Raw genomic sequence first — 18055 nt, forward strand, 5'->3', positions numbered from 1 at the left:
AATTAATCAATCATTAAAGCATCAATTCAGACAGCTAGGGGGTGTAGTGCATAAAGTGCTGATTTGGGTTCAGGAAGACTTGAGTTTGAATTCTATCTAAGGCACTTAGCTGATGAATCACTAAACCTCTCTCAGCCTTAGTTTCCTCATCTATAAGATAGTGATAATAATGGTACCTACCTCACAGACTTTTCGTAAAAATAAAATGAGCTACTGTATGTAAAGCATTAAGGAAGTATGAAAATTCTAGCTATTATTATGATGAAATTTCATTTTTTTCAGTGAAAAAACATTTATTTTCTCTCCCTCCCATGACTGTCCCCCCTACCTTCATTAATGAAAAAAAAAGAAAAGAAAAACCCAAGTCTTACGACAATTCTACAGAGTCAAGCAAAACAAACTCCTTTGCTGGCCAAGTCCAAAAATGCGGGTCTCAGTTTGCAGTGGGTCTATCACCTGTCTATCAGGAGGTGAGTAACAGTCTTCATCATCAGTCCTCTGGAATGCTGGTGCTAGTTATTACTATCATTATTAGTACTAATAGCTACTACTGACTAATACTAACAATAAATAAGTTCCTGTTGCCTAGCACATGCTGAATTAAGCACTGGGGATGCAAAAACCATATCTGCCCTACATTCTGAGAGGGAGACCATAGGAACATGTATAGCTATATGGAAAACATGGATAAAGATGCTTAAATATAACCAACTGACAGGTTACACAGACAAAATGTATAAAAGACAATATGAAGTAGTTATAGAGAAGAGACTGGCAAATGAGAGAGATTCAGCTCTGCTCTGTATGATCCACAGAACCTTGGACAAATAATTTCATTTCTCTCAGTGTCCATCTCCTCATTAATATTGTTGTTCAATGACATCAGTCAGGTCCAACTCCCCGTGACCCACTGGGGCTTTTCTTGTCAAGGATGCTGAAGTGGTTTGCCATTTCTTTTTGTAGGTCATTAATATCATTCACTTTAACAAACATTTATTAAGCGCCTACTATGTACCACATACTATGTAAGTGCTGGGGATAGAAAAGAAAAAAAAAACAATAGTCCGTGCCTTTAAGAAGCTCATGCTCTACTGGAAAATGAATATGAATAAAAAATAAAGTTAATAAACATCTAAAATCAGACCATCTTTTTTTGGAGGAGGGAAAGGCAGGGCAATTGGGGTTAAGTGACTTGCCCAAGGTCACACAGCTAGTAAGTGCTTAGTGTCTGAGGCCAGATTTGAACTCAGGTCCTTCTGACTCCAGTGCCAGTGCTCTATTTCCTGCACCACTTAGCCACCCCTAGATCATCTTCAAATAGTCTTCTGACTCAAAATTCCAAGCGCCTATGGGCACCCATGGCCATTGCTCTCTAAGCAACAAATAACATATCCATAAGTAGGAAACAGTGTGTTCATGCCTACTGTGCTCAGCTTGATGTACTTCATTGACTGTGGCATTTTTCTTCTCTTTGTCAAGGGTCCTTTTTTTCTTCTTTTTGGCACTTTCTTATTTCCTTTTGCAAAAACAAATGTAGAAATAACACCATTGGGGAGGATGAAGCCATCCTACATATGCTGGTAAGCTGCCTTTATTTTCTCTTGTTACAAGAACAGCAGAATGCCCATTGACAAACAATCATGTCCAAAGAAAACTAATTAAGCTGCTGCAACATTGACCTGTATCAATGCGTGGTCAGAAGCCCAGTCTGCCCAGGGGAGCTGCTGCCCACCCAAGGTCTGGGACCTCAACCAAGAGCTATTGATTTCAGGGTGATAAATACTCGCCTACACCCCGGAATCTGCCTATTAGGCTCTTGGAAAAGTCTTGTGGGGCCACTGGGAAATGTCAGCCCACTCCAAACTCAGGAACCAGAAAGCCCACAGAATACCTAAAGTGGCAATCAGAATGTGAATGTCGGCAGAAACAGGGAGGCTGAGCATCTGTACCCAAGGGTGGAATAGACAGCAATGTCGGTGTGAACTGTGTGGGGACAAATAAAAGCTGGAAAGAGCAGAGCTAAAGCAGTTCAGAGAAACAGAGAAGAAAAGAAGCCCTGTAAAGGGGCTGGGAGGTGGGGGGGAGAAACACCTTGTTGATGTTTCAGACATGCTGAGTTTATATGCATAGAAACACACAGACGCACACACACTCACATATGACTGGAGTTCAGAGAAAACAAATGCATTTAATGACAAAGGAATCTCTCCTATCACCGGCAGAAAGGAAAAGGAAAAACTTGTCCCCATTCTTTCCCCATCCCCCTCCATAGTTTTCTTTTAGGAGACATGCAAAGACCCTCTGCAGATTTTCATTCTCATTTTATAAAGATGGAAGGATCTAGAAAAAAGAGGCCAGTGAACGGAGGGCTTGCCAACTTGAATTCCATCAGAGCCTCCATTTACTCAGCAGCCTTGAGTCACCCTGGCCCTGCCTCCTCTTCCTCATTTGTAATAATCTTACAAAGGAAGATAATTTTTTTCCTAATACGTTCACATTCATGAGCTCACCTGAGCCTTGAGACCTCCGTAAGACAGTACGGGGGAGTGAAATGAGTGGGGGGATTGGAGTTGGAAGCCAAAGGTCCCAAATCTGGCCATGCTTTTGCCTTATGGGGCATGGGCTTGCTACTTAGCCTCCGAGGATTTGTCTTCTCATGAATGAAATCAGGAGGTCGACTACATCAGGTGCAACAAATTCAGCATCTTACCTGCTCTGAACAAAGCATCCTGTTGAGTATGGAGGATACAGAGGAAAAGAAAGAATGGCCATGGCCTTGAAGTTGACACGCCAGTGGAGAGCAACAGGCATGTACGTGTATGTGTGTATACACACATTTTGTATGAACATAGACATAGACACAGTCTTTGCTTGAAGACCTCAGTGAAAGGCGACCTGTGACCTCCCAGGGCGGCCCATGCCATATTTTGAGGTAGCCCTAATAGTTAAGAAATTCTTTAAAAATTTTTTTTAAGTTCTTCCTTAGATCAAGCTTACATCTTCATCTTTGGAATTCCTCTCCATTGGTTCTTGTCTCTGCCTGTGGGGCCAGAATTCTCTTCCACATGTCAGCCCTACAAATTTGAAACCAGGGGCTTAGGCATTTCCTTCTGTAGGTGAAATGACCTCAGGGCTTTCAATCAATCCTCACCCTTTCTCCAGGGCTTTTACTCCATTCTGGGCATGCCTCTCCTACTCATGTCTTTTCTAAAGGGATGGGGCCTGAGCAGGGAAGAGTTAACACATTCTGTGCATGAAATCATGGTGATGCCCCCAAACCAAGCAAGCTTTGGATCATAACAAATCTGGGGAAGTGATATTGCTTTAAACATTTTTACTAAATTCTGAAATCTGAATAACCTTTACATCATTGTCAATAGCTTAATGGAATCTCCAAGCATATTTGTACCCAGGGAAGACTTCAGAACATAGGCTGATACTACTTTTGTAAATGCTTTAATAATGGATTGATTCAATGCCAGGTCATAGACCTTAAAAGCTTAGATTTAGAACTGGAAGGCACCTCAGAGATCACCTAGCTCTGCCCTTTCATTTTACAGATGGGTAAACTGAGGCCCTGAGAAGTAGTTACTTGCCAAATGTTACACAGATACCAAGTCAACGAATGAAGCCAACATTTCTATTAGACCAAGCAGTGTTCTACAGACAGGAGGGAGGGATCTATCTGAGAAGCCACTGGGGTATCATAGAAAGGGCCTTCAACTGGAAGACAAGATTTCCCAACTCTGCTATTGTCCAGCCATCTTTATCTCAGGAAAGTCGCTTCCTCTCTCTGGATCTGTTTCCTCCTCTATAAAATGGGGGAGGGGGAGGTTTGAATGAATTTGAATTCAATGTCAAAAGCATTTCTTTAATGCTTACTACATGTAAGGAACTAGACATATGAAGAAAAAATTGAACAATGCCTGCTTTCCAGGAGTTTCCATTCTAAGTGGGCAATGGGATAGGAACAACATCTTTACATTTAAATAAATATCAAGGCATTCCTTGCACAACACTACATCTCTTATTTTGAACAGCCTTTGAAGTGGCTGTTCCCCATGCTTGGAATGCTCTTCCCCTTCAAGACTTAGCTCGATGATAGTTTCTCCATGAAACTTTCCTTCAGCTCCCTCCCACCCACCCCCAGGTGCCGCTGCCTTCCACCCCAAAGTGCCTCATTTCCATGTTGTGCCTATTTAGAGATGGGCATGTTGTCTCCTCTGGCAAGACTGGAAACTCATTGGGGCAGGGACTATTAAGCAGTTATCTTTGTATCCTTGGCAACTCCTAGTGCATACAACTAATGCTTTTAACTGAAAAGTTCCTCTTGTCTGTGTATGATTCTGATCCCACAAAGCCTCAGGTTGCTGTGTAATGACAGAATCTGAATGTTGCCCTGGTTGGGAAAGTAGCAGTGTGGAAAAATAGCAATCTGGGCCCCAAAACACCAGTGCACACTCCGGGGGTCTGGAAGATAACAGGGGAAGTTGAATAACCATTTCGCAAAGGGCTTAAGTTGATTGAATAGACTTGCTCACATTCTTCCTTTCTTTGCTGCCTGATCCTCATAGGATTCACCAATTCTTGGGCCCCATCACAGATGGTCAAGTGTGAGTTTAGTTGGTCAGGTGCCTACCAGCTGTAACACTGAAAACTATGAGTATACCAATGTCAGTTTTATAGCCTGAAGACATTTTGTTGTAGAAGAAAGGGAAACAGGGTTTCAACTCAAGTGGGATAACTGGGGTTCTGCCCCAATGCACCAACATGGGGGAAGCATTGTTCCTCAAGGCAGTCTTTCTCTCCTGTGAGCCATTTCCACCCCCTTACCCAGACCAAAGTCACCATTCTCAGGGTCCTGTTGCTATGCCACCTCCTTGGAGACAAGGAGGATCAGGGGTTAGGAGTCATGGGCTATGCCGCAGGGTCCTTAGGGAGACAGACAGCCTATTTTATCTGGCATGACTTTATCTCTCAATGACAGACTGTCCCCTGTACCTTCCATCATGTTGCTGAATCTAGGGATCCTCTTCCTTAGAAAGGACATCTCATATCCAGGTAAATTTTTCATAATCTGGCCTTGCTTGACTCCTCCTTTGAGCCATCATACAAGGCACAGTAGTATGAGGTCTCTCCCAGTTCTGTGCATGCCATGAGATTCCATTTCCTGCTCCCCAAAACCTTATATGAAATTTCCCTTGTTCACCAGAATTCCTAATTCTGACTCTGAATGAGAAAATAAACATATTAAAATAATAAAATAACCAATTTTTAAAGCTGCTCTCTCAAAATGACATTCCTGAGAAAACTGGGTCTATTACCTCTCTGTTTTCTCTTTCTCTTGCTGACAAGATGAACAAAGCATCTCTTCTACCTTCCTTTGCAAATAGGCCCTCTCTTGAGATGCAAAAGTCATTTAGCCAACATTTCACAATGATGCATGGTGATCCAATTTCCTTTTACTCTGCTGAAATTTCCTAGCACCACCGTGGTCCCTGAGCTTTCCCAGGCATATCTTTTATTCTCTCTTTCAATGGAGTTGCCTTTCCTTTTTCCAGAGTTATATTTCTAGGAGAGCTAAGGCAAGGTTTAAATACAATGAAGAATAGAAAGGGAAATTGAAAAATATCGAGCCATTACCATGTGTCCTACTTAGGGTGGCTTTCTCAGGTTTGAAAACACCAGTCCAAAATAGGTTCTCCTGAAACAGAGATTCTTAACCTTTTTGGTGTCATAGACCCCCTTTGGCAGACTAGTGAGGCCAAATGACCCCTTCTCAGAAGAATGTAGGTTGCTTACATTCCTAATGGAAGGAAATGCTAAATTTCAGTTAGAGGTCAGTGAAAATAAAGATGTGATTTTTCCCATCCAAGTACAAGAGCCCCCTGAAATCTATCCATACATACCTTGGGGTTTCAGGCCCTTCGGCTAAGAATTCCTGCCTTACAGATTTTGCTAGTTGGATCTTGATTCTGCTCTTTCCCCAGTTCATCAATAACCTTTGGGGGAAGGGGACATGCTTATTGCAAAGGGGAAGGACTGTGAGATGAATTCTAGAGGAAAAAAGCATCTTCCTCCAAATATGCAAAACTTCTCATCGTATTTCCTTAAGAAACAGCTCATGCTTCCTGAACATCCTTGTTTGCCATTACTGCAGGAAGGCCCCCCTGGAAGAGAAGCCCTTATTTCAAAAACCAATTTCAGAAACCCAGGCCAGGTGGCAGAGTGAGCTCCTCTAAGCTCTTAATGTTCTTCCTCACATGGCATGGAATGAACCCACAGCAAAGGTCAGAATCTCCTCAGGAGATCAAGCCAAGGGAGGACAGTAAGGCCAGTTCCTACTGGCAACCTTCTGTTGGGTACTTTGCCTTTTTCCAAAGGAAAGTAGTTTTTGGTTATAAAAGAAAATAGCCAAGAGAGATGAGAAAGTGGACTTTAGAATGAGTTCAGGGTGTCTGGTGCCTATCTTCCTCATGTACTTGACAATGGCCTAGAGCTCATGTATGTAAGAGATGACCTTCGGAATGGGGGCTGTGTCAGGAAAGAAAAACAAAGGAAGGAAAGGAGAAATTCCATAGAAAGAGTAGAAGGAATTTTAAGAAGCCAGTCCCCCTTCGTCTAGTAATGAGTAACCTTTAGCCAGTCCAATAAAGCCTTCCCCTCTTAGTATCACAGAACCAAAAGTTAGAAGATTATCTCTTTCGAGGGTTATCAGAATATTTGGGGATAGAGTTTTTTTAAGTATTTTATAACTATTTCAATAGAAGTTGGTTCCTTTGTAATACTATGTATTTAAAAACATTATTTTGAGAAGGGGTCCAGAGGCCTCATCAGCCTACTAAAAGGAGTAAATGAGACATAAAAGGCTAAGAACCCTTGATCTAGCTCCACCCCTTCACTTCTACAGATGAGGAAACTGAGGACTGGGAAAGATTAGTGATTTGTCTAAGGTCACTCAGAGAAGTAAACAGAAAAGGAAGAATCTGAACCCGGGTCTTGGTACTACAATGGCCCCAGAAACCCATGTCACCAGTCAGCATCCTCTCTTCCTCTAAGCCACTCCATGCAGTTGGATCACCCAGTCTGGGTCCTGGCAGTGGTGAGGTGCCAGCCCCCATGTCATTGTCCTTCCTTTCTCAAGACCTGCAAGCCTTGGCTCACCGTCTTCCTCTCTACTCCAACTACTGCCCTTACACTTAAGCACTTCAATATGCACATTGGTATCACGTCAGGAAAGGCAACATGGCACGGTCCAAATCCTACTGCAGATTCTAACAAGTTACTGAACCTCTCCTGGCCCCAGTTTCTCATCTGAAAAATGAATAGGTTGTAATAGATGTCCTCTGGGGCTCCTTCTAGGTTTAAATCATTGGCCCCATGAGCCTATGATCAAATAGCCTGGGTTCCCAGTTCACCAAGCTCCTCAGTCCCCATGACCTTCACCTTCTCTTCATCTGAGCCACACACAAGGATGGTCATCCTTTGATCCTGACATCACCCACAATTGTTCCACTTCCAGGATAAGGAATCCAGAAATTCCTCTAAACACAATCTCTCTCTGCTTTTATTGCTTCTCCGAATCTCACTCCTCCAAAGCTTATTCATTCATATTTATTATTGTGACCTCCATTTCCACCATTCCTCCACCTTCTCTAAGGCCACCAGCCCTGCTCTGACTTCATTTGCCTCCCTTCCCCATCTTGACTCTATGGTTAATCTGTTCAGTTATACACAGCTCTCTCCATTTGTGATAGTAATGGCAATTAAAGATTCCCCTGTATTGGCTTGGTTTTCAAATTGATTGTATTAAAACCCAGAGTTTGTTAATCCCACCTGTGGGATGGGCTTGTTGATGTGAAAAGAAAGTCCTGAAGTGGGAGGAGCTGGTGACGGAGATTTGGAGAGACACTGGAGAGAGGCGGAAGATCTTTTTTGGAAGCAGCACCTCGTGGAGAGGGAGAGAGACTAAGAGGATTGCTGGTGGCCGCTTTGAATTGCCCTGGACTTTTGAGACCTGCCCCCTGAGCTGCCAAGGACTGAGGAGACATGGCTGTTTTGCTGGTACTTTGTCTGTCTGTTTTGATGTTATTTTGCCAGATTTGTCCACTGGTGAAAGACTGTCCTGTTGAAGAAGTCCTGGAACCTGGCATTTGGTTAAGAAGGCCTGAGACTGTCCTGCAGACAGAGAGTGAATACTGTCCACTGGTGAGGGACAGTACTGTTGTTGCAGGGGTCTGGAGACTGTCCTGCAGACAGAATGAATACTGTCCACTGGTGAGGGACAGTACTGTTGTTGCAGGGGTCTGGGAGCCTTTCTGTTGGTTCAGAAGCCCTGAAGAAGGATTTTCTTGTTGTATGTTTACAGAAATCCTGGGAGAGGGCTTTGCTAATGTGTTCAGGGGTTCTAGGGCTGTTCTACAGACAGAGGATAAATTCATGAAGGGACTGGCAATGTATCTTATGGCCTTCCAAACCTTGTCTCTCCAGGAACTAAGATTGCTGAGAACTTGCCTCGTGTCAAGATGAAGAAAAGACCTCCATTTGGGTATTAAGTGCTGTGTTTAAACTTGATGTAACTCTGGGGTAGATTCAATTGTGATCCAGGGGTGGGGAACTTTTGACCTTTTTGTGTTCTATGGTTGAGCAAATGAATGTATTTTACTTATGTTTGGAAACTAATCTCCATTTGAGAAGAGGGGCTTTGTGGTGGACTTAATTAAGGTATAGCCTAGGGGTGGAGAAGTATTTGGAACAGAGACTTTGTAATTGATTGAATGATTGGAAAGTCCTGGGGTGGGGTAGGCCTTGGAGATTATTTAATCACACTTAGTAAATGCTGTATTTTGAATGATGTCATGTTTTGATCTTCTCTGTTCTGGGTTTGTTACTGAATAAAATAGAGAGCACCTATGCTGGTATTTCGAACCTGGGAAGTTGCCTTTGCTTGATATTATATTACACCATTCAAATGTCTCACCCCTTTATCTAATCACTACTTGTGCTTGGCCAAACTCCAACTTTCAGTTACCCCCTCCGTCCACCTTTTCTGCCTTTACTCATGTGCTACTCAGTGGTGTTAGAAGAAGCCACATACCCATCCTGACTGGGTCCACTATAAATCTATCTTATTTTATTTTACCTGTGCCTTCACTGTTGCAAGGCATTCCTTCCACTTCTCCCTAATTGACTTTCACTGTATCATTTACACCCACAGTGACTGTTACAGATCTACTCTTCCCTCCTCTGTACCTCCAAACCATGACCTCTTTCTTTAGCTCCAGCAGATCTTACTTTGTACCTCACTGACTAAACAAAGGCCATTTGCCATCAACTCCTTCTTTGTAGTTATTCTTCTTCTTAAAAAATCCTTCTCTCATTCTCTCATCCTTCCTTCTTTTGTCTTATGAAGAGATAGTCTTCCCCCTTGCCAAGGCCAACCCCTCTACTTGTGCCCTTGATTGTCTCCCTTCCTATTTTCTTTAGCAACTTTCCCTTACCCTCATTCCCTCCTCTCTGTAATTTTTAGTTTCTCCTGAGTGACTGGTTCCTTCCCTTTTGCATAAAAATGTGCCCAAGTTATCATCATCTTTAAAAAATCCCTCATTTGACCCTACTATCTCCTCAGGCTATGATTTTATAACTTTCCTCCATTTCACAGCCAAATTTGAAGGAAATAGCTGTCTAAACTGATTACTTCTAGTTGATCTCCTCTTATTCGCATCTCGTCACCTTGCAATCTGGTTTCCGACACTACTCAATTGGAACTACTTTCTCCAAAGTTCAAGTGGAACATTTATGGGTGATGTAAAGATCAAGAGGGTAACCATGCCTTGGATGTGGATAAGGCAGAAGGAAGGTGAAGGTCATGGGATTTGAGGAATTTCATTAAAAGTGATCTTGTAATTGTCAAATGTGCCAGGCTTTTCTTAGTCTTCATCCTTCTTAAATTCTCTGTAGTATATGATACTGTTGGCCACCCCCTCTTCCTGGGCACTTTTTACTTCCTAGGTTCTCATGGTATAGTATACTCCCTTCTTATTTTTCTCCTACCCACCTGGCAATTCAGTCTCAATCTTTTTTGTTAGATCAATATCCATACTCTGCTTCCTAAGTGTGTGTTAAAGTCAGGGTTCTGACCTGGGCCCTTTTCTCTTTTCTTTCAGGGATCAATCAGTTCCCCAGGCTTCAACCATCATCTCTATGTAGATGTCTCCTGGATCTACAGCATGTATCTGGCCCTAATCTTCCAAAGTTCTGAGTCTTGGCTCCAAGTGTCATTAGACATTTCCATGCCATGTCCTCTATACATCTTGAATTCAAGATGTGAAAAATAGAATTCGTACTCTTTCCCCTCAAGTCCTTCGCTCTTCCTAGCTTCTCTGTTTCTGTTGAAAGCATCATTATCCTTCCAGTCTCCCAAGTTCATAAATTAGGAGTCATCTTTGCCTCTTCATTCACTTCCACCTCTACATCTACTCAGTTTCCAAGTCTTGTCAATTCTATTTCCATACCATGTCTCATGTGTCCATTCTCTTCTCTCCACTCAAGTGGCTGCCATCTTAGTCTAGACCTTCACCATCTCTCGTCTGCCATTGTAACAGCTTCCTAAAATGTCTCTTTGTCCATAGTATCTTTCTTTTCCAATCCACACTTCACATAGCTGCCAAAATGGTATTCTAAAAGCACGAGTCTGACCACGTCCTTACTCTGCTCAAGAAGCTCTAGGGGCTCCCTCTTGCATCTAGGATAAAAATCTGCTCTGTTGCCAATTAACGTCCTTCATAATCAGGCTTCGGTTTACTCTTTGGGGCTTACTGTATAGTTCTCTCCAGAACACACACTAGGTGCCAATCAAACTGGTCTGTTCGCTGTTTCTACACAACATTCCATTTTCCACATCCACGCTTTTGCAGGCTGTCACCTAGGCCTGAAAAGCTCTCCTTCCTCAATTCTGTGACAAAGAACCCCTATCTTCCTTCAAGATTCAGCTCAAGTTTCGCTTCTTATTCCTTTATTAGCTATAAACAGGCCTTCCCATGGAGAAATTACCTTGTATTTACCTTTTTTTTGTAACAAATATTTACCTGTGTTTATATTGTTCTTCCCCAATAGAATATGTTAATTGGGGGAAAACCCTCTTTTGGGTTTGTCTTTGTATCTCCATTGCCTAGCATACAGTAGATACTTAATAGATACTTGTCCAGCAGATGAATGAGCATAAGTCCTCCCTAATAATTGGATTATTTTCCTTCCAATTCTGTGGAGAAGGGCTGAGGCTCAAAATCAGAGCTGTCCACATGAGAGTCAAAGGTGCTACCATTTGCATTTGGCACAGAGTCTATTCATCCCCAGGGGAACCTGGGAATATGAGCAGCATAGCCTCATGTGTCACCACAAATCCTAGCCTAGGCCACCTGAAATCCCATTAATCAAATGCTCAAGGAAGACACTGCCTAGAGAGAGAACATGCTACCTTTTAAATTAAAATTTCCCTTTTCTTGAAAGAGAATTTTACAACCTAGAACACTTCAAATAAAGGTGATGCATGGTGTGTGTAAGCGAGTGAGTGTGTGTGTGTGTATGTGTGTAAGCAAGCGTGTGTGTGTGTATGTGTGTAAGCAAGCGTGTGTGTGTATGTGTGTAAGCGAGTGTGTGTGTGTGTATGTGTGTAAGCAAGCGTGTGTGTGTGTGTATGTGTGTAAGCGAGTGTGTGTGTGTGTATGTGTGTAAGCAAGCGTGTGTGTGTGTGTGTGGTGCCCTTGCACATGTATCACCTGCTCTCAAAGTTCTCTCTATAACCCATGTTGATCAACTAGTGATCTTTATTACATCCCATTGTTTCGGTCATTAGTTATTAACACACAGCTATGATGAGTCAGAGAGTAAGAGCCCTGAGAATCAACCAGCACTACTGAACAATAGCTTTTTAGAAAGTAGTCTTTGCCCTGGGGCAATTACTGTACCTCTGCTGACGTGAAAAGGACCAGTCTGGGCAACCCGGAGAGTCCCTTCTCCTTAATCTCAGGACAGTATTTGTATCGAGCCAAATTCATGGCATACATATTGGACACAGAACCACCTGTTAAAACAAAGTGAAAAGGCATCTCTGAAGGCATTTTTCCTGACATCCAGCTCTTCTTAGCTTATAATTTCAGGCACCTTGTAAATAATTACATAAGTTAGCAGTTAAGAGGACTATGGCCTGGGTCCCAAGTGACCTTGCCTGGGACCTAGGCTCCCTAGTGGCTACAAATTCTCAACTCAATTTCCATTTTAATGGCCAACAACTAGGTACCCAGGCCTTTGTTTCCTCACCCCAGAGCTCTCCTGACCTGTGAAGAGTTTCCTTTGTATGGTTCTAATTTCTTTTTTAAATGCATATTTTTTCCAATTACCTATAAATTTTTGTTTTTCAAAATTTCAAGTTCTAGATTCTCTCCATTTCTCCTTCCCCTTCCCCCTCACTGACAAAGCAAACAATTTGATATAGGTTATACATGTGCAGTGATGCAAAACATATTTCCATATTAGTCATGTTGTGAAAGAAAATGCAGACCAAAAAAAAAAATAAAGAAGAATAAAGAAAGTAAAGTAACAGTGTGCTTCAATCTGCATTCAGACTCCATCAGTTCTTCCTCTGGAGATGGAAAACCATTTTTTATTATGAGTACTGTGGAATTGTCTTAGATCATTTTATTGCTGAGGCCAGCTAAGTCATTCACAGTTGATCATCCTTACCATACTGCTGTTAACTCTGCACAGTATTTTCCTGGTTCTGCTCATTTTGCTTTGCATCAATTCATATAAGTCTTTCCAGGTTTTCCTAAAACCATCCTTCTCACCATTTCTTATAGAACAATAGTATTCCATTACAATCCCATACCACAATTTGTTCAGCCATTTCTCAAATGATGGGCATCCCTTCAATTTCCAATTCTTTGTCACTACAAAAAGAATTGCTATAAATATTTTTTGTACAAATAGGTTCTTTTACATTTTGAGGGGCTCTCTTTCGGATACAGATCTAATAATGTCTATCACTGCATCAAAAGGTAAGTATGCCCCTTTAGGCATAGTTCCAAATTTTCTCTCCAGAATGGTTGGATCAGTTCACAACTTTATCAACAGTGTATTAGTGTCGAAATGTTCCCACATCTCCTCCAACGTTTGTCATTTTCCTTTTTTGGGGCATATTAGTCAATCTGATAGGTATGAGGTGATGCCTCAGAGTTATTTTAATTTGCATTTCTCTGATCAATAGTGATTTAGAGAATTTTTTTATATGACTAGAGCTAGCTCTGATGTCTTTATCTGAAAACTGCCTGTTCATATTCTTTGAGCATTTATCAATTGGGGAATGACTTGAATTCTTATAAATTTAACTCAGTTGTCTGTATATTTGATAAATGACACCTTTATCAGAGTAACTTGCAATAAAATTTGCCCCTAGTTTTCTTTCTTTCCAATCTTGGCTGCATTGGTTTTATTTGTGCAAAAAAAATGAACTAATATAATCAAAATTATCCATTTTACATCCTGTAATGCTCTCTATCTCTTGTATCGTCAGAAATTACTTCCTTATCTAGTCCATTTCCAAACAGACTCATTTCTACCCAGGGTATGTGAACTTTGTGAATGGATGCACCAGCTACCTATCTCTCTTCTCTTGTGTTCGTATACATGTATATGCATATGTGTACGCATGCAATATAGATTCATAATGTAAATATTTACTTTACGAAAACTCAGGACCTGTTATTTCATGGTTGGAGAGGACTCTTAGAGAGGAAATTTCCTCCAACAATACAGCAACCATTAATCTCAGAGAATTACCTGGGCCACTCAGAGGGTAAAGGATTTATAAGAGTCAAACAGCCAATATATTTCTGAGATAGGATTTGAAACCAGTTGTTCCTGAATCCAGGATTCAATCTCTATCCACTACATACACACACACACACATACCCGTATAGGAGAAAGATCTTGTGGCATTGTGTATAGAGGGTTGTTTTGGGAGTCTGGAAGGCCTGGCTTTGAGACACACTCTAGCTAGGCAGTCTCAGGAGTCTCTCTAAGACCCTGAGTCGTACAGGGTTGGCCAATCCAGCAAGTTTGATGATTGGCTTGCCAATCTGGACAGAGGGAACTTCCAGGCAAATAGTTTCTCAAACCAAGGAAATCCTAGGCCCAGACCATTGACCTACACATACACACATAAGTACACATGAATACACAGCAGATTGTCCATTATTTTATCAGCATGGAAAATTTCCGGTAAAGAGGCTCCCACCACTAATTAACAACAGTGACAACAGCTATAATAAGTAGTATTTTTATAGTGGTTATTATATACCAGGCATTGTGCTAAGTACTTAAAAAAATTATCTCATTTGATCCTCATGACAACCCTGAGAGGTAGGTGCTAATGTTATCTCCATTTTACAGAGAAGGAAACTGAGGCCAAGTTTGAGTGACCTGCCTGTGGTCACACAGTATCTGAGACCAGATCTGAACTTAACCCTTCCTGACTGAAGGTCCAGCACTCTATCCACTGTCTCACTTGTAAACCGGTGATAATGATACTCATTCCACCTTTCTCATATGGTTGTTTAGGTATCCAAGTTTAAGTGACTTGCCCAAGGTCACACAGCTAATCTCTGAAACCAGGTATGAACTCAGATCTTCCTGACTCCAAGCATAGTGCTCCTAGACACCTAAGTGTTTTGAATCAGAGCTCTTCTTTTTTCTTTAGGGAGCTGCCTCAGGTTCTGAGAATTTAAGTCACTTGCCCAGGGTCACACAATGTGTTCGATGTAAAATCTGAACCCTGCATCCCGAATGATGAATTCCTCATTGGGCTATTCCATCCAAGTTACAGACAGGCTTCACTTTCCTCACCAGCCAACTTTGCCCTTTGCCAGTCATCTTCCCTTCCCCCTCTCCCTTCAACCCCACTTTTCAAGTGATTGATCCTGGAAAGGGTGTCTCAATGTACTCCTCTACAGCCACACTCCCTACCCCTGTAATTTTCCAAACTGAAACGCCTCTCCCTGGCCAGCAATCCCCTCTCTGTGTTATCTCCTTCAGTTAGAATGAACTTCTCAAGGGTGAAGAGTGTCTGCTTTTGAATCTGCCTCCTCAGCTCTCAGCACAGGGCTTGGCACATTGCAGATGCTTAATAAACACCTTTTCACTCATGCGTCCATTCATAGAAGTGTGGAAGATGAGAGATGCAGGACCCGACTCTCGGGAAGACAAACCTGATTTCATTCCGTGGGGCTACATGCATGAAAGCACATACAGCTGTCAATTTCAAGAAAGCGACAAGATCCATCCTCACCAAACAGCGTCATTAACATTCAGCATTTTGCATCGATGCTCAGTACAAGAGATCTTGTTTTTAATATAAAAGACAGGAGTGACGTACTCTTAAAATGTCAGGAAAGGAAGGAAGGAAGAAGGCAGCAACTCTTCTCTTTTACCTGGGTTAAATATGCCGTCCCCTTCTTTCCAGCCAATGAATTCAATCATCTTCTTCAGAACAGCTTCTTCGACTAACAGAAACACCGGGGACACCTCATAGGTATAACTAGACAGGTACAAAAGAAACCTCAGTTCTAGAAGTAGGGTCCACATGTCCCTCTGTCTTCCCCAGCAACACATACACACAAGCCCGTAGGCAGTAGCTTCAGTCACTCCATCAGGTATCTACAGTTACATGCCTGTTCTTTCAGCAGAAAAAGGCAGGGTTGGATTTACTGGTCCTGAGTTGATATGGTTCTCGGGAAATGTCCCCACCAGGGTATGGAAATATATGAGCAAAGAAGGCATTATTCACAGGTAGATAAATACAAGTGGCCAATGAACCTAAGAAGGTTTGGAGGCTTGAGTTATGGGTCCTTTGAGACAGAAGATAGGAAATTAGGATTCCATATTTAAAAGCTAGGAGGTCTTCTTCTGTTTTGTTTTGTACTCTCTTTTCAACCCAACCCCTACCCTGGATCTTTTGGCAGAGGAGGGAACAAAAACAAGAGAACACTGAATCAATGACTGTTTTGCTCCATAGAGATAAACCATAGAGGCTGGTGAAATGGTGATTTTTGCTATGCCAAGGTCTTTCCTCCAAGGGACATTCACACCTGAGTGGTCAACTCTCATGAGTTCACCTTCCCCCAAAACAAAAAAAAAAACCAAAGGTGCAACTTTGTTGGCCAACCTCACAGTAGTGATGGTTCAGCTAAGTTGGTCCTCAGATATACAGTATATCACTGGACTCATTTCTAAAGCTTTAGCACCTTGTGAAAGGAGAGTAAGGACCCCAGGCCTCAGAGGCCATCTAGTGAAACCCCCATATTTTACAGATGAGGAAAACAAAGTCTCAAAAAGGTCACAGGATCATGGACATAGAACTGAAAGAGACCCCTAAGACCATGTAGTCCAACTCTTTCATTTTACTAATAAGGAAACTGAGGCCCTATGAGGTTAGATGAATTCCCCAGTGTCACACTGGCATGTCAGAAGTGGTATTTGAACCCTAGAGTTATTGATGCAAATACAGATCTGGAAATGTAAGTCAATAAATTAAATTAAAGCATACTTAAAATACATCATCTAAGAGATAAGAACAAAAAGTGTGCCTCCAATTTTATATTATGAAAATTCTGACTACAACATATTCAGAAATAGTCATGCTGGCAGTGTGATGAGAACATTAGCAATCACTGATGCCTATGAGAAAAATGAAAATTCACCTCAGCTAAGGATTTCATTAGTGTGGATATAAGTATACAAAAATGTGTCTGATATGTGTGTCTGTATTGTGTAAGGGTCTTCTAGTTTTGTTTTTGTTTTTTTAGGAGAAATTTGGAAGACTCACTCTTTTATTTTTAGAGGTCTAGTGGTGTATGTATTGGATATACTGTGCTGTGATTAGAGTCAGGAAGACCTAGGTTCAAGTTCTGCCTCTGATTCTTACTAATTGTCTGTCCCTGGGTAAGTCAACTAACTTCCCTGGGTGTCAGTTTCCTCATCTGCTAAATGGGCAGGAAGATATTCAGAGCACCAACCTCACAGGGTTTTTGTGGGTTTCTAATGATATCATACATGTAAAGTGCTTTGCAAAATTTAAAGTAGTATAAAAGTATGAGTTATTAATATTATTTGCCCATTGTTAGTCCCAAGAGAAGGACAGACATGAGGAGAGCAGACAATAGAAAATTTGTTATGATTTTCCCATATCCTCCCACTCAGAGGAGCGTGGGGCTAAGACGTAACCATTAAGAGCTGCCAATAAGGAAAATTAAGTCGGAAAGTTGTTGTGTCATCCTTTCAGTTCTGTCCAATTCTTCATGACCCCATTTGGGTTTTTTCTTGGCAAAGATAATGTTTGCTATTTCCTTCTTCAACTCATTTTACAGATGAGGAAACTGAGGCAGACAGGGGTAAGTGACTTGCCCGGGGGTACACAGCTGTTGAGTGTCTGACGCCAGAGTTGAACTCAGAAAGATGAGTCTTTCTGGTTCCCAGCCTAGCACTCTATCCACCATGCCACCTTAGCTGCCCAAGTCACAAAGACCACTGTTCAAGTCCTAACATATACAATATTCCTTGCGTGGGCAAATTATTTAATTTCTTTGTTCTTTAGTTTCCTCAAGTGTAAAATGGGAAGGGGGCTCAATGGTCTCTAACATCCCATCCATCTCCAGAGGTAGAACTTTATGAAGTTTCAACCTGTATTGGTGGAGGGAGTTTCCATACCATGAGTTCCCTATCAAATAAATCATAGATCTGTGTCCCTCTTCACACCTTTACAAATGAGTATGCACAAGTTGGCAATTATGACTATTATTTAGGACTGAAATGGAACCAGGACACAAACATTTAGCAAATGCTCCAAATATGTGAATGGAAAGAAATCCATTCTTGCCACAAAATTCCAGTAACGCTTCACTTACACACTTGGGTTCAGAGCCTCTGTGATGAACCGTGCAACCAGGGAATAGTAATCAATGCCAGCATACAGCTGATTGAAGAATCTTGGGTGATCTGTTGG

At 41.8% G+C, this 18055-nt stretch overlaps 1 protein-coding gene across 1 annotated transcript in view; it reads right to left on the minus strand.

Moving 5' to 3' along the window:
• The window catches only part of GADL1 (glutamate decarboxylase like 1), a 168988-nt gene that overhangs the window by 141309 nt on the left and 9624 nt on the right, over positions 1-18055 (minus strand). The window contains exons 3-5 of the mRNA XM_069088570.1: positions 17958-18048; positions 15486-15592; positions 11967-12082 (exon numbers count right to left, since the gene is read on the minus strand). Coding sequence (XP_068944671.1) covers positions 11967-12082; positions 15486-15592; positions 17958-18048 — 314 coding nt within the window. The remainder of the gene's footprint in view (positions 1-11966; positions 12083-15485; positions 15593-17957; positions 18049-18055) is intronic.

The sequence above is a fragment of the Petaurus breviceps genome, unplaced genomic scaffold (assembly GCF_028583685.1).
Source record: "Petaurus breviceps papuanus isolate PSGF00001 unplaced genomic scaffold, PetGlider_PUasm1.0 185, whole genome shotgun sequence".
Taxonomy (NCBI): Eukaryota; Metazoa; Chordata; class Mammalia; order Diprotodontia; family Petauridae; genus Petaurus; species Petaurus breviceps.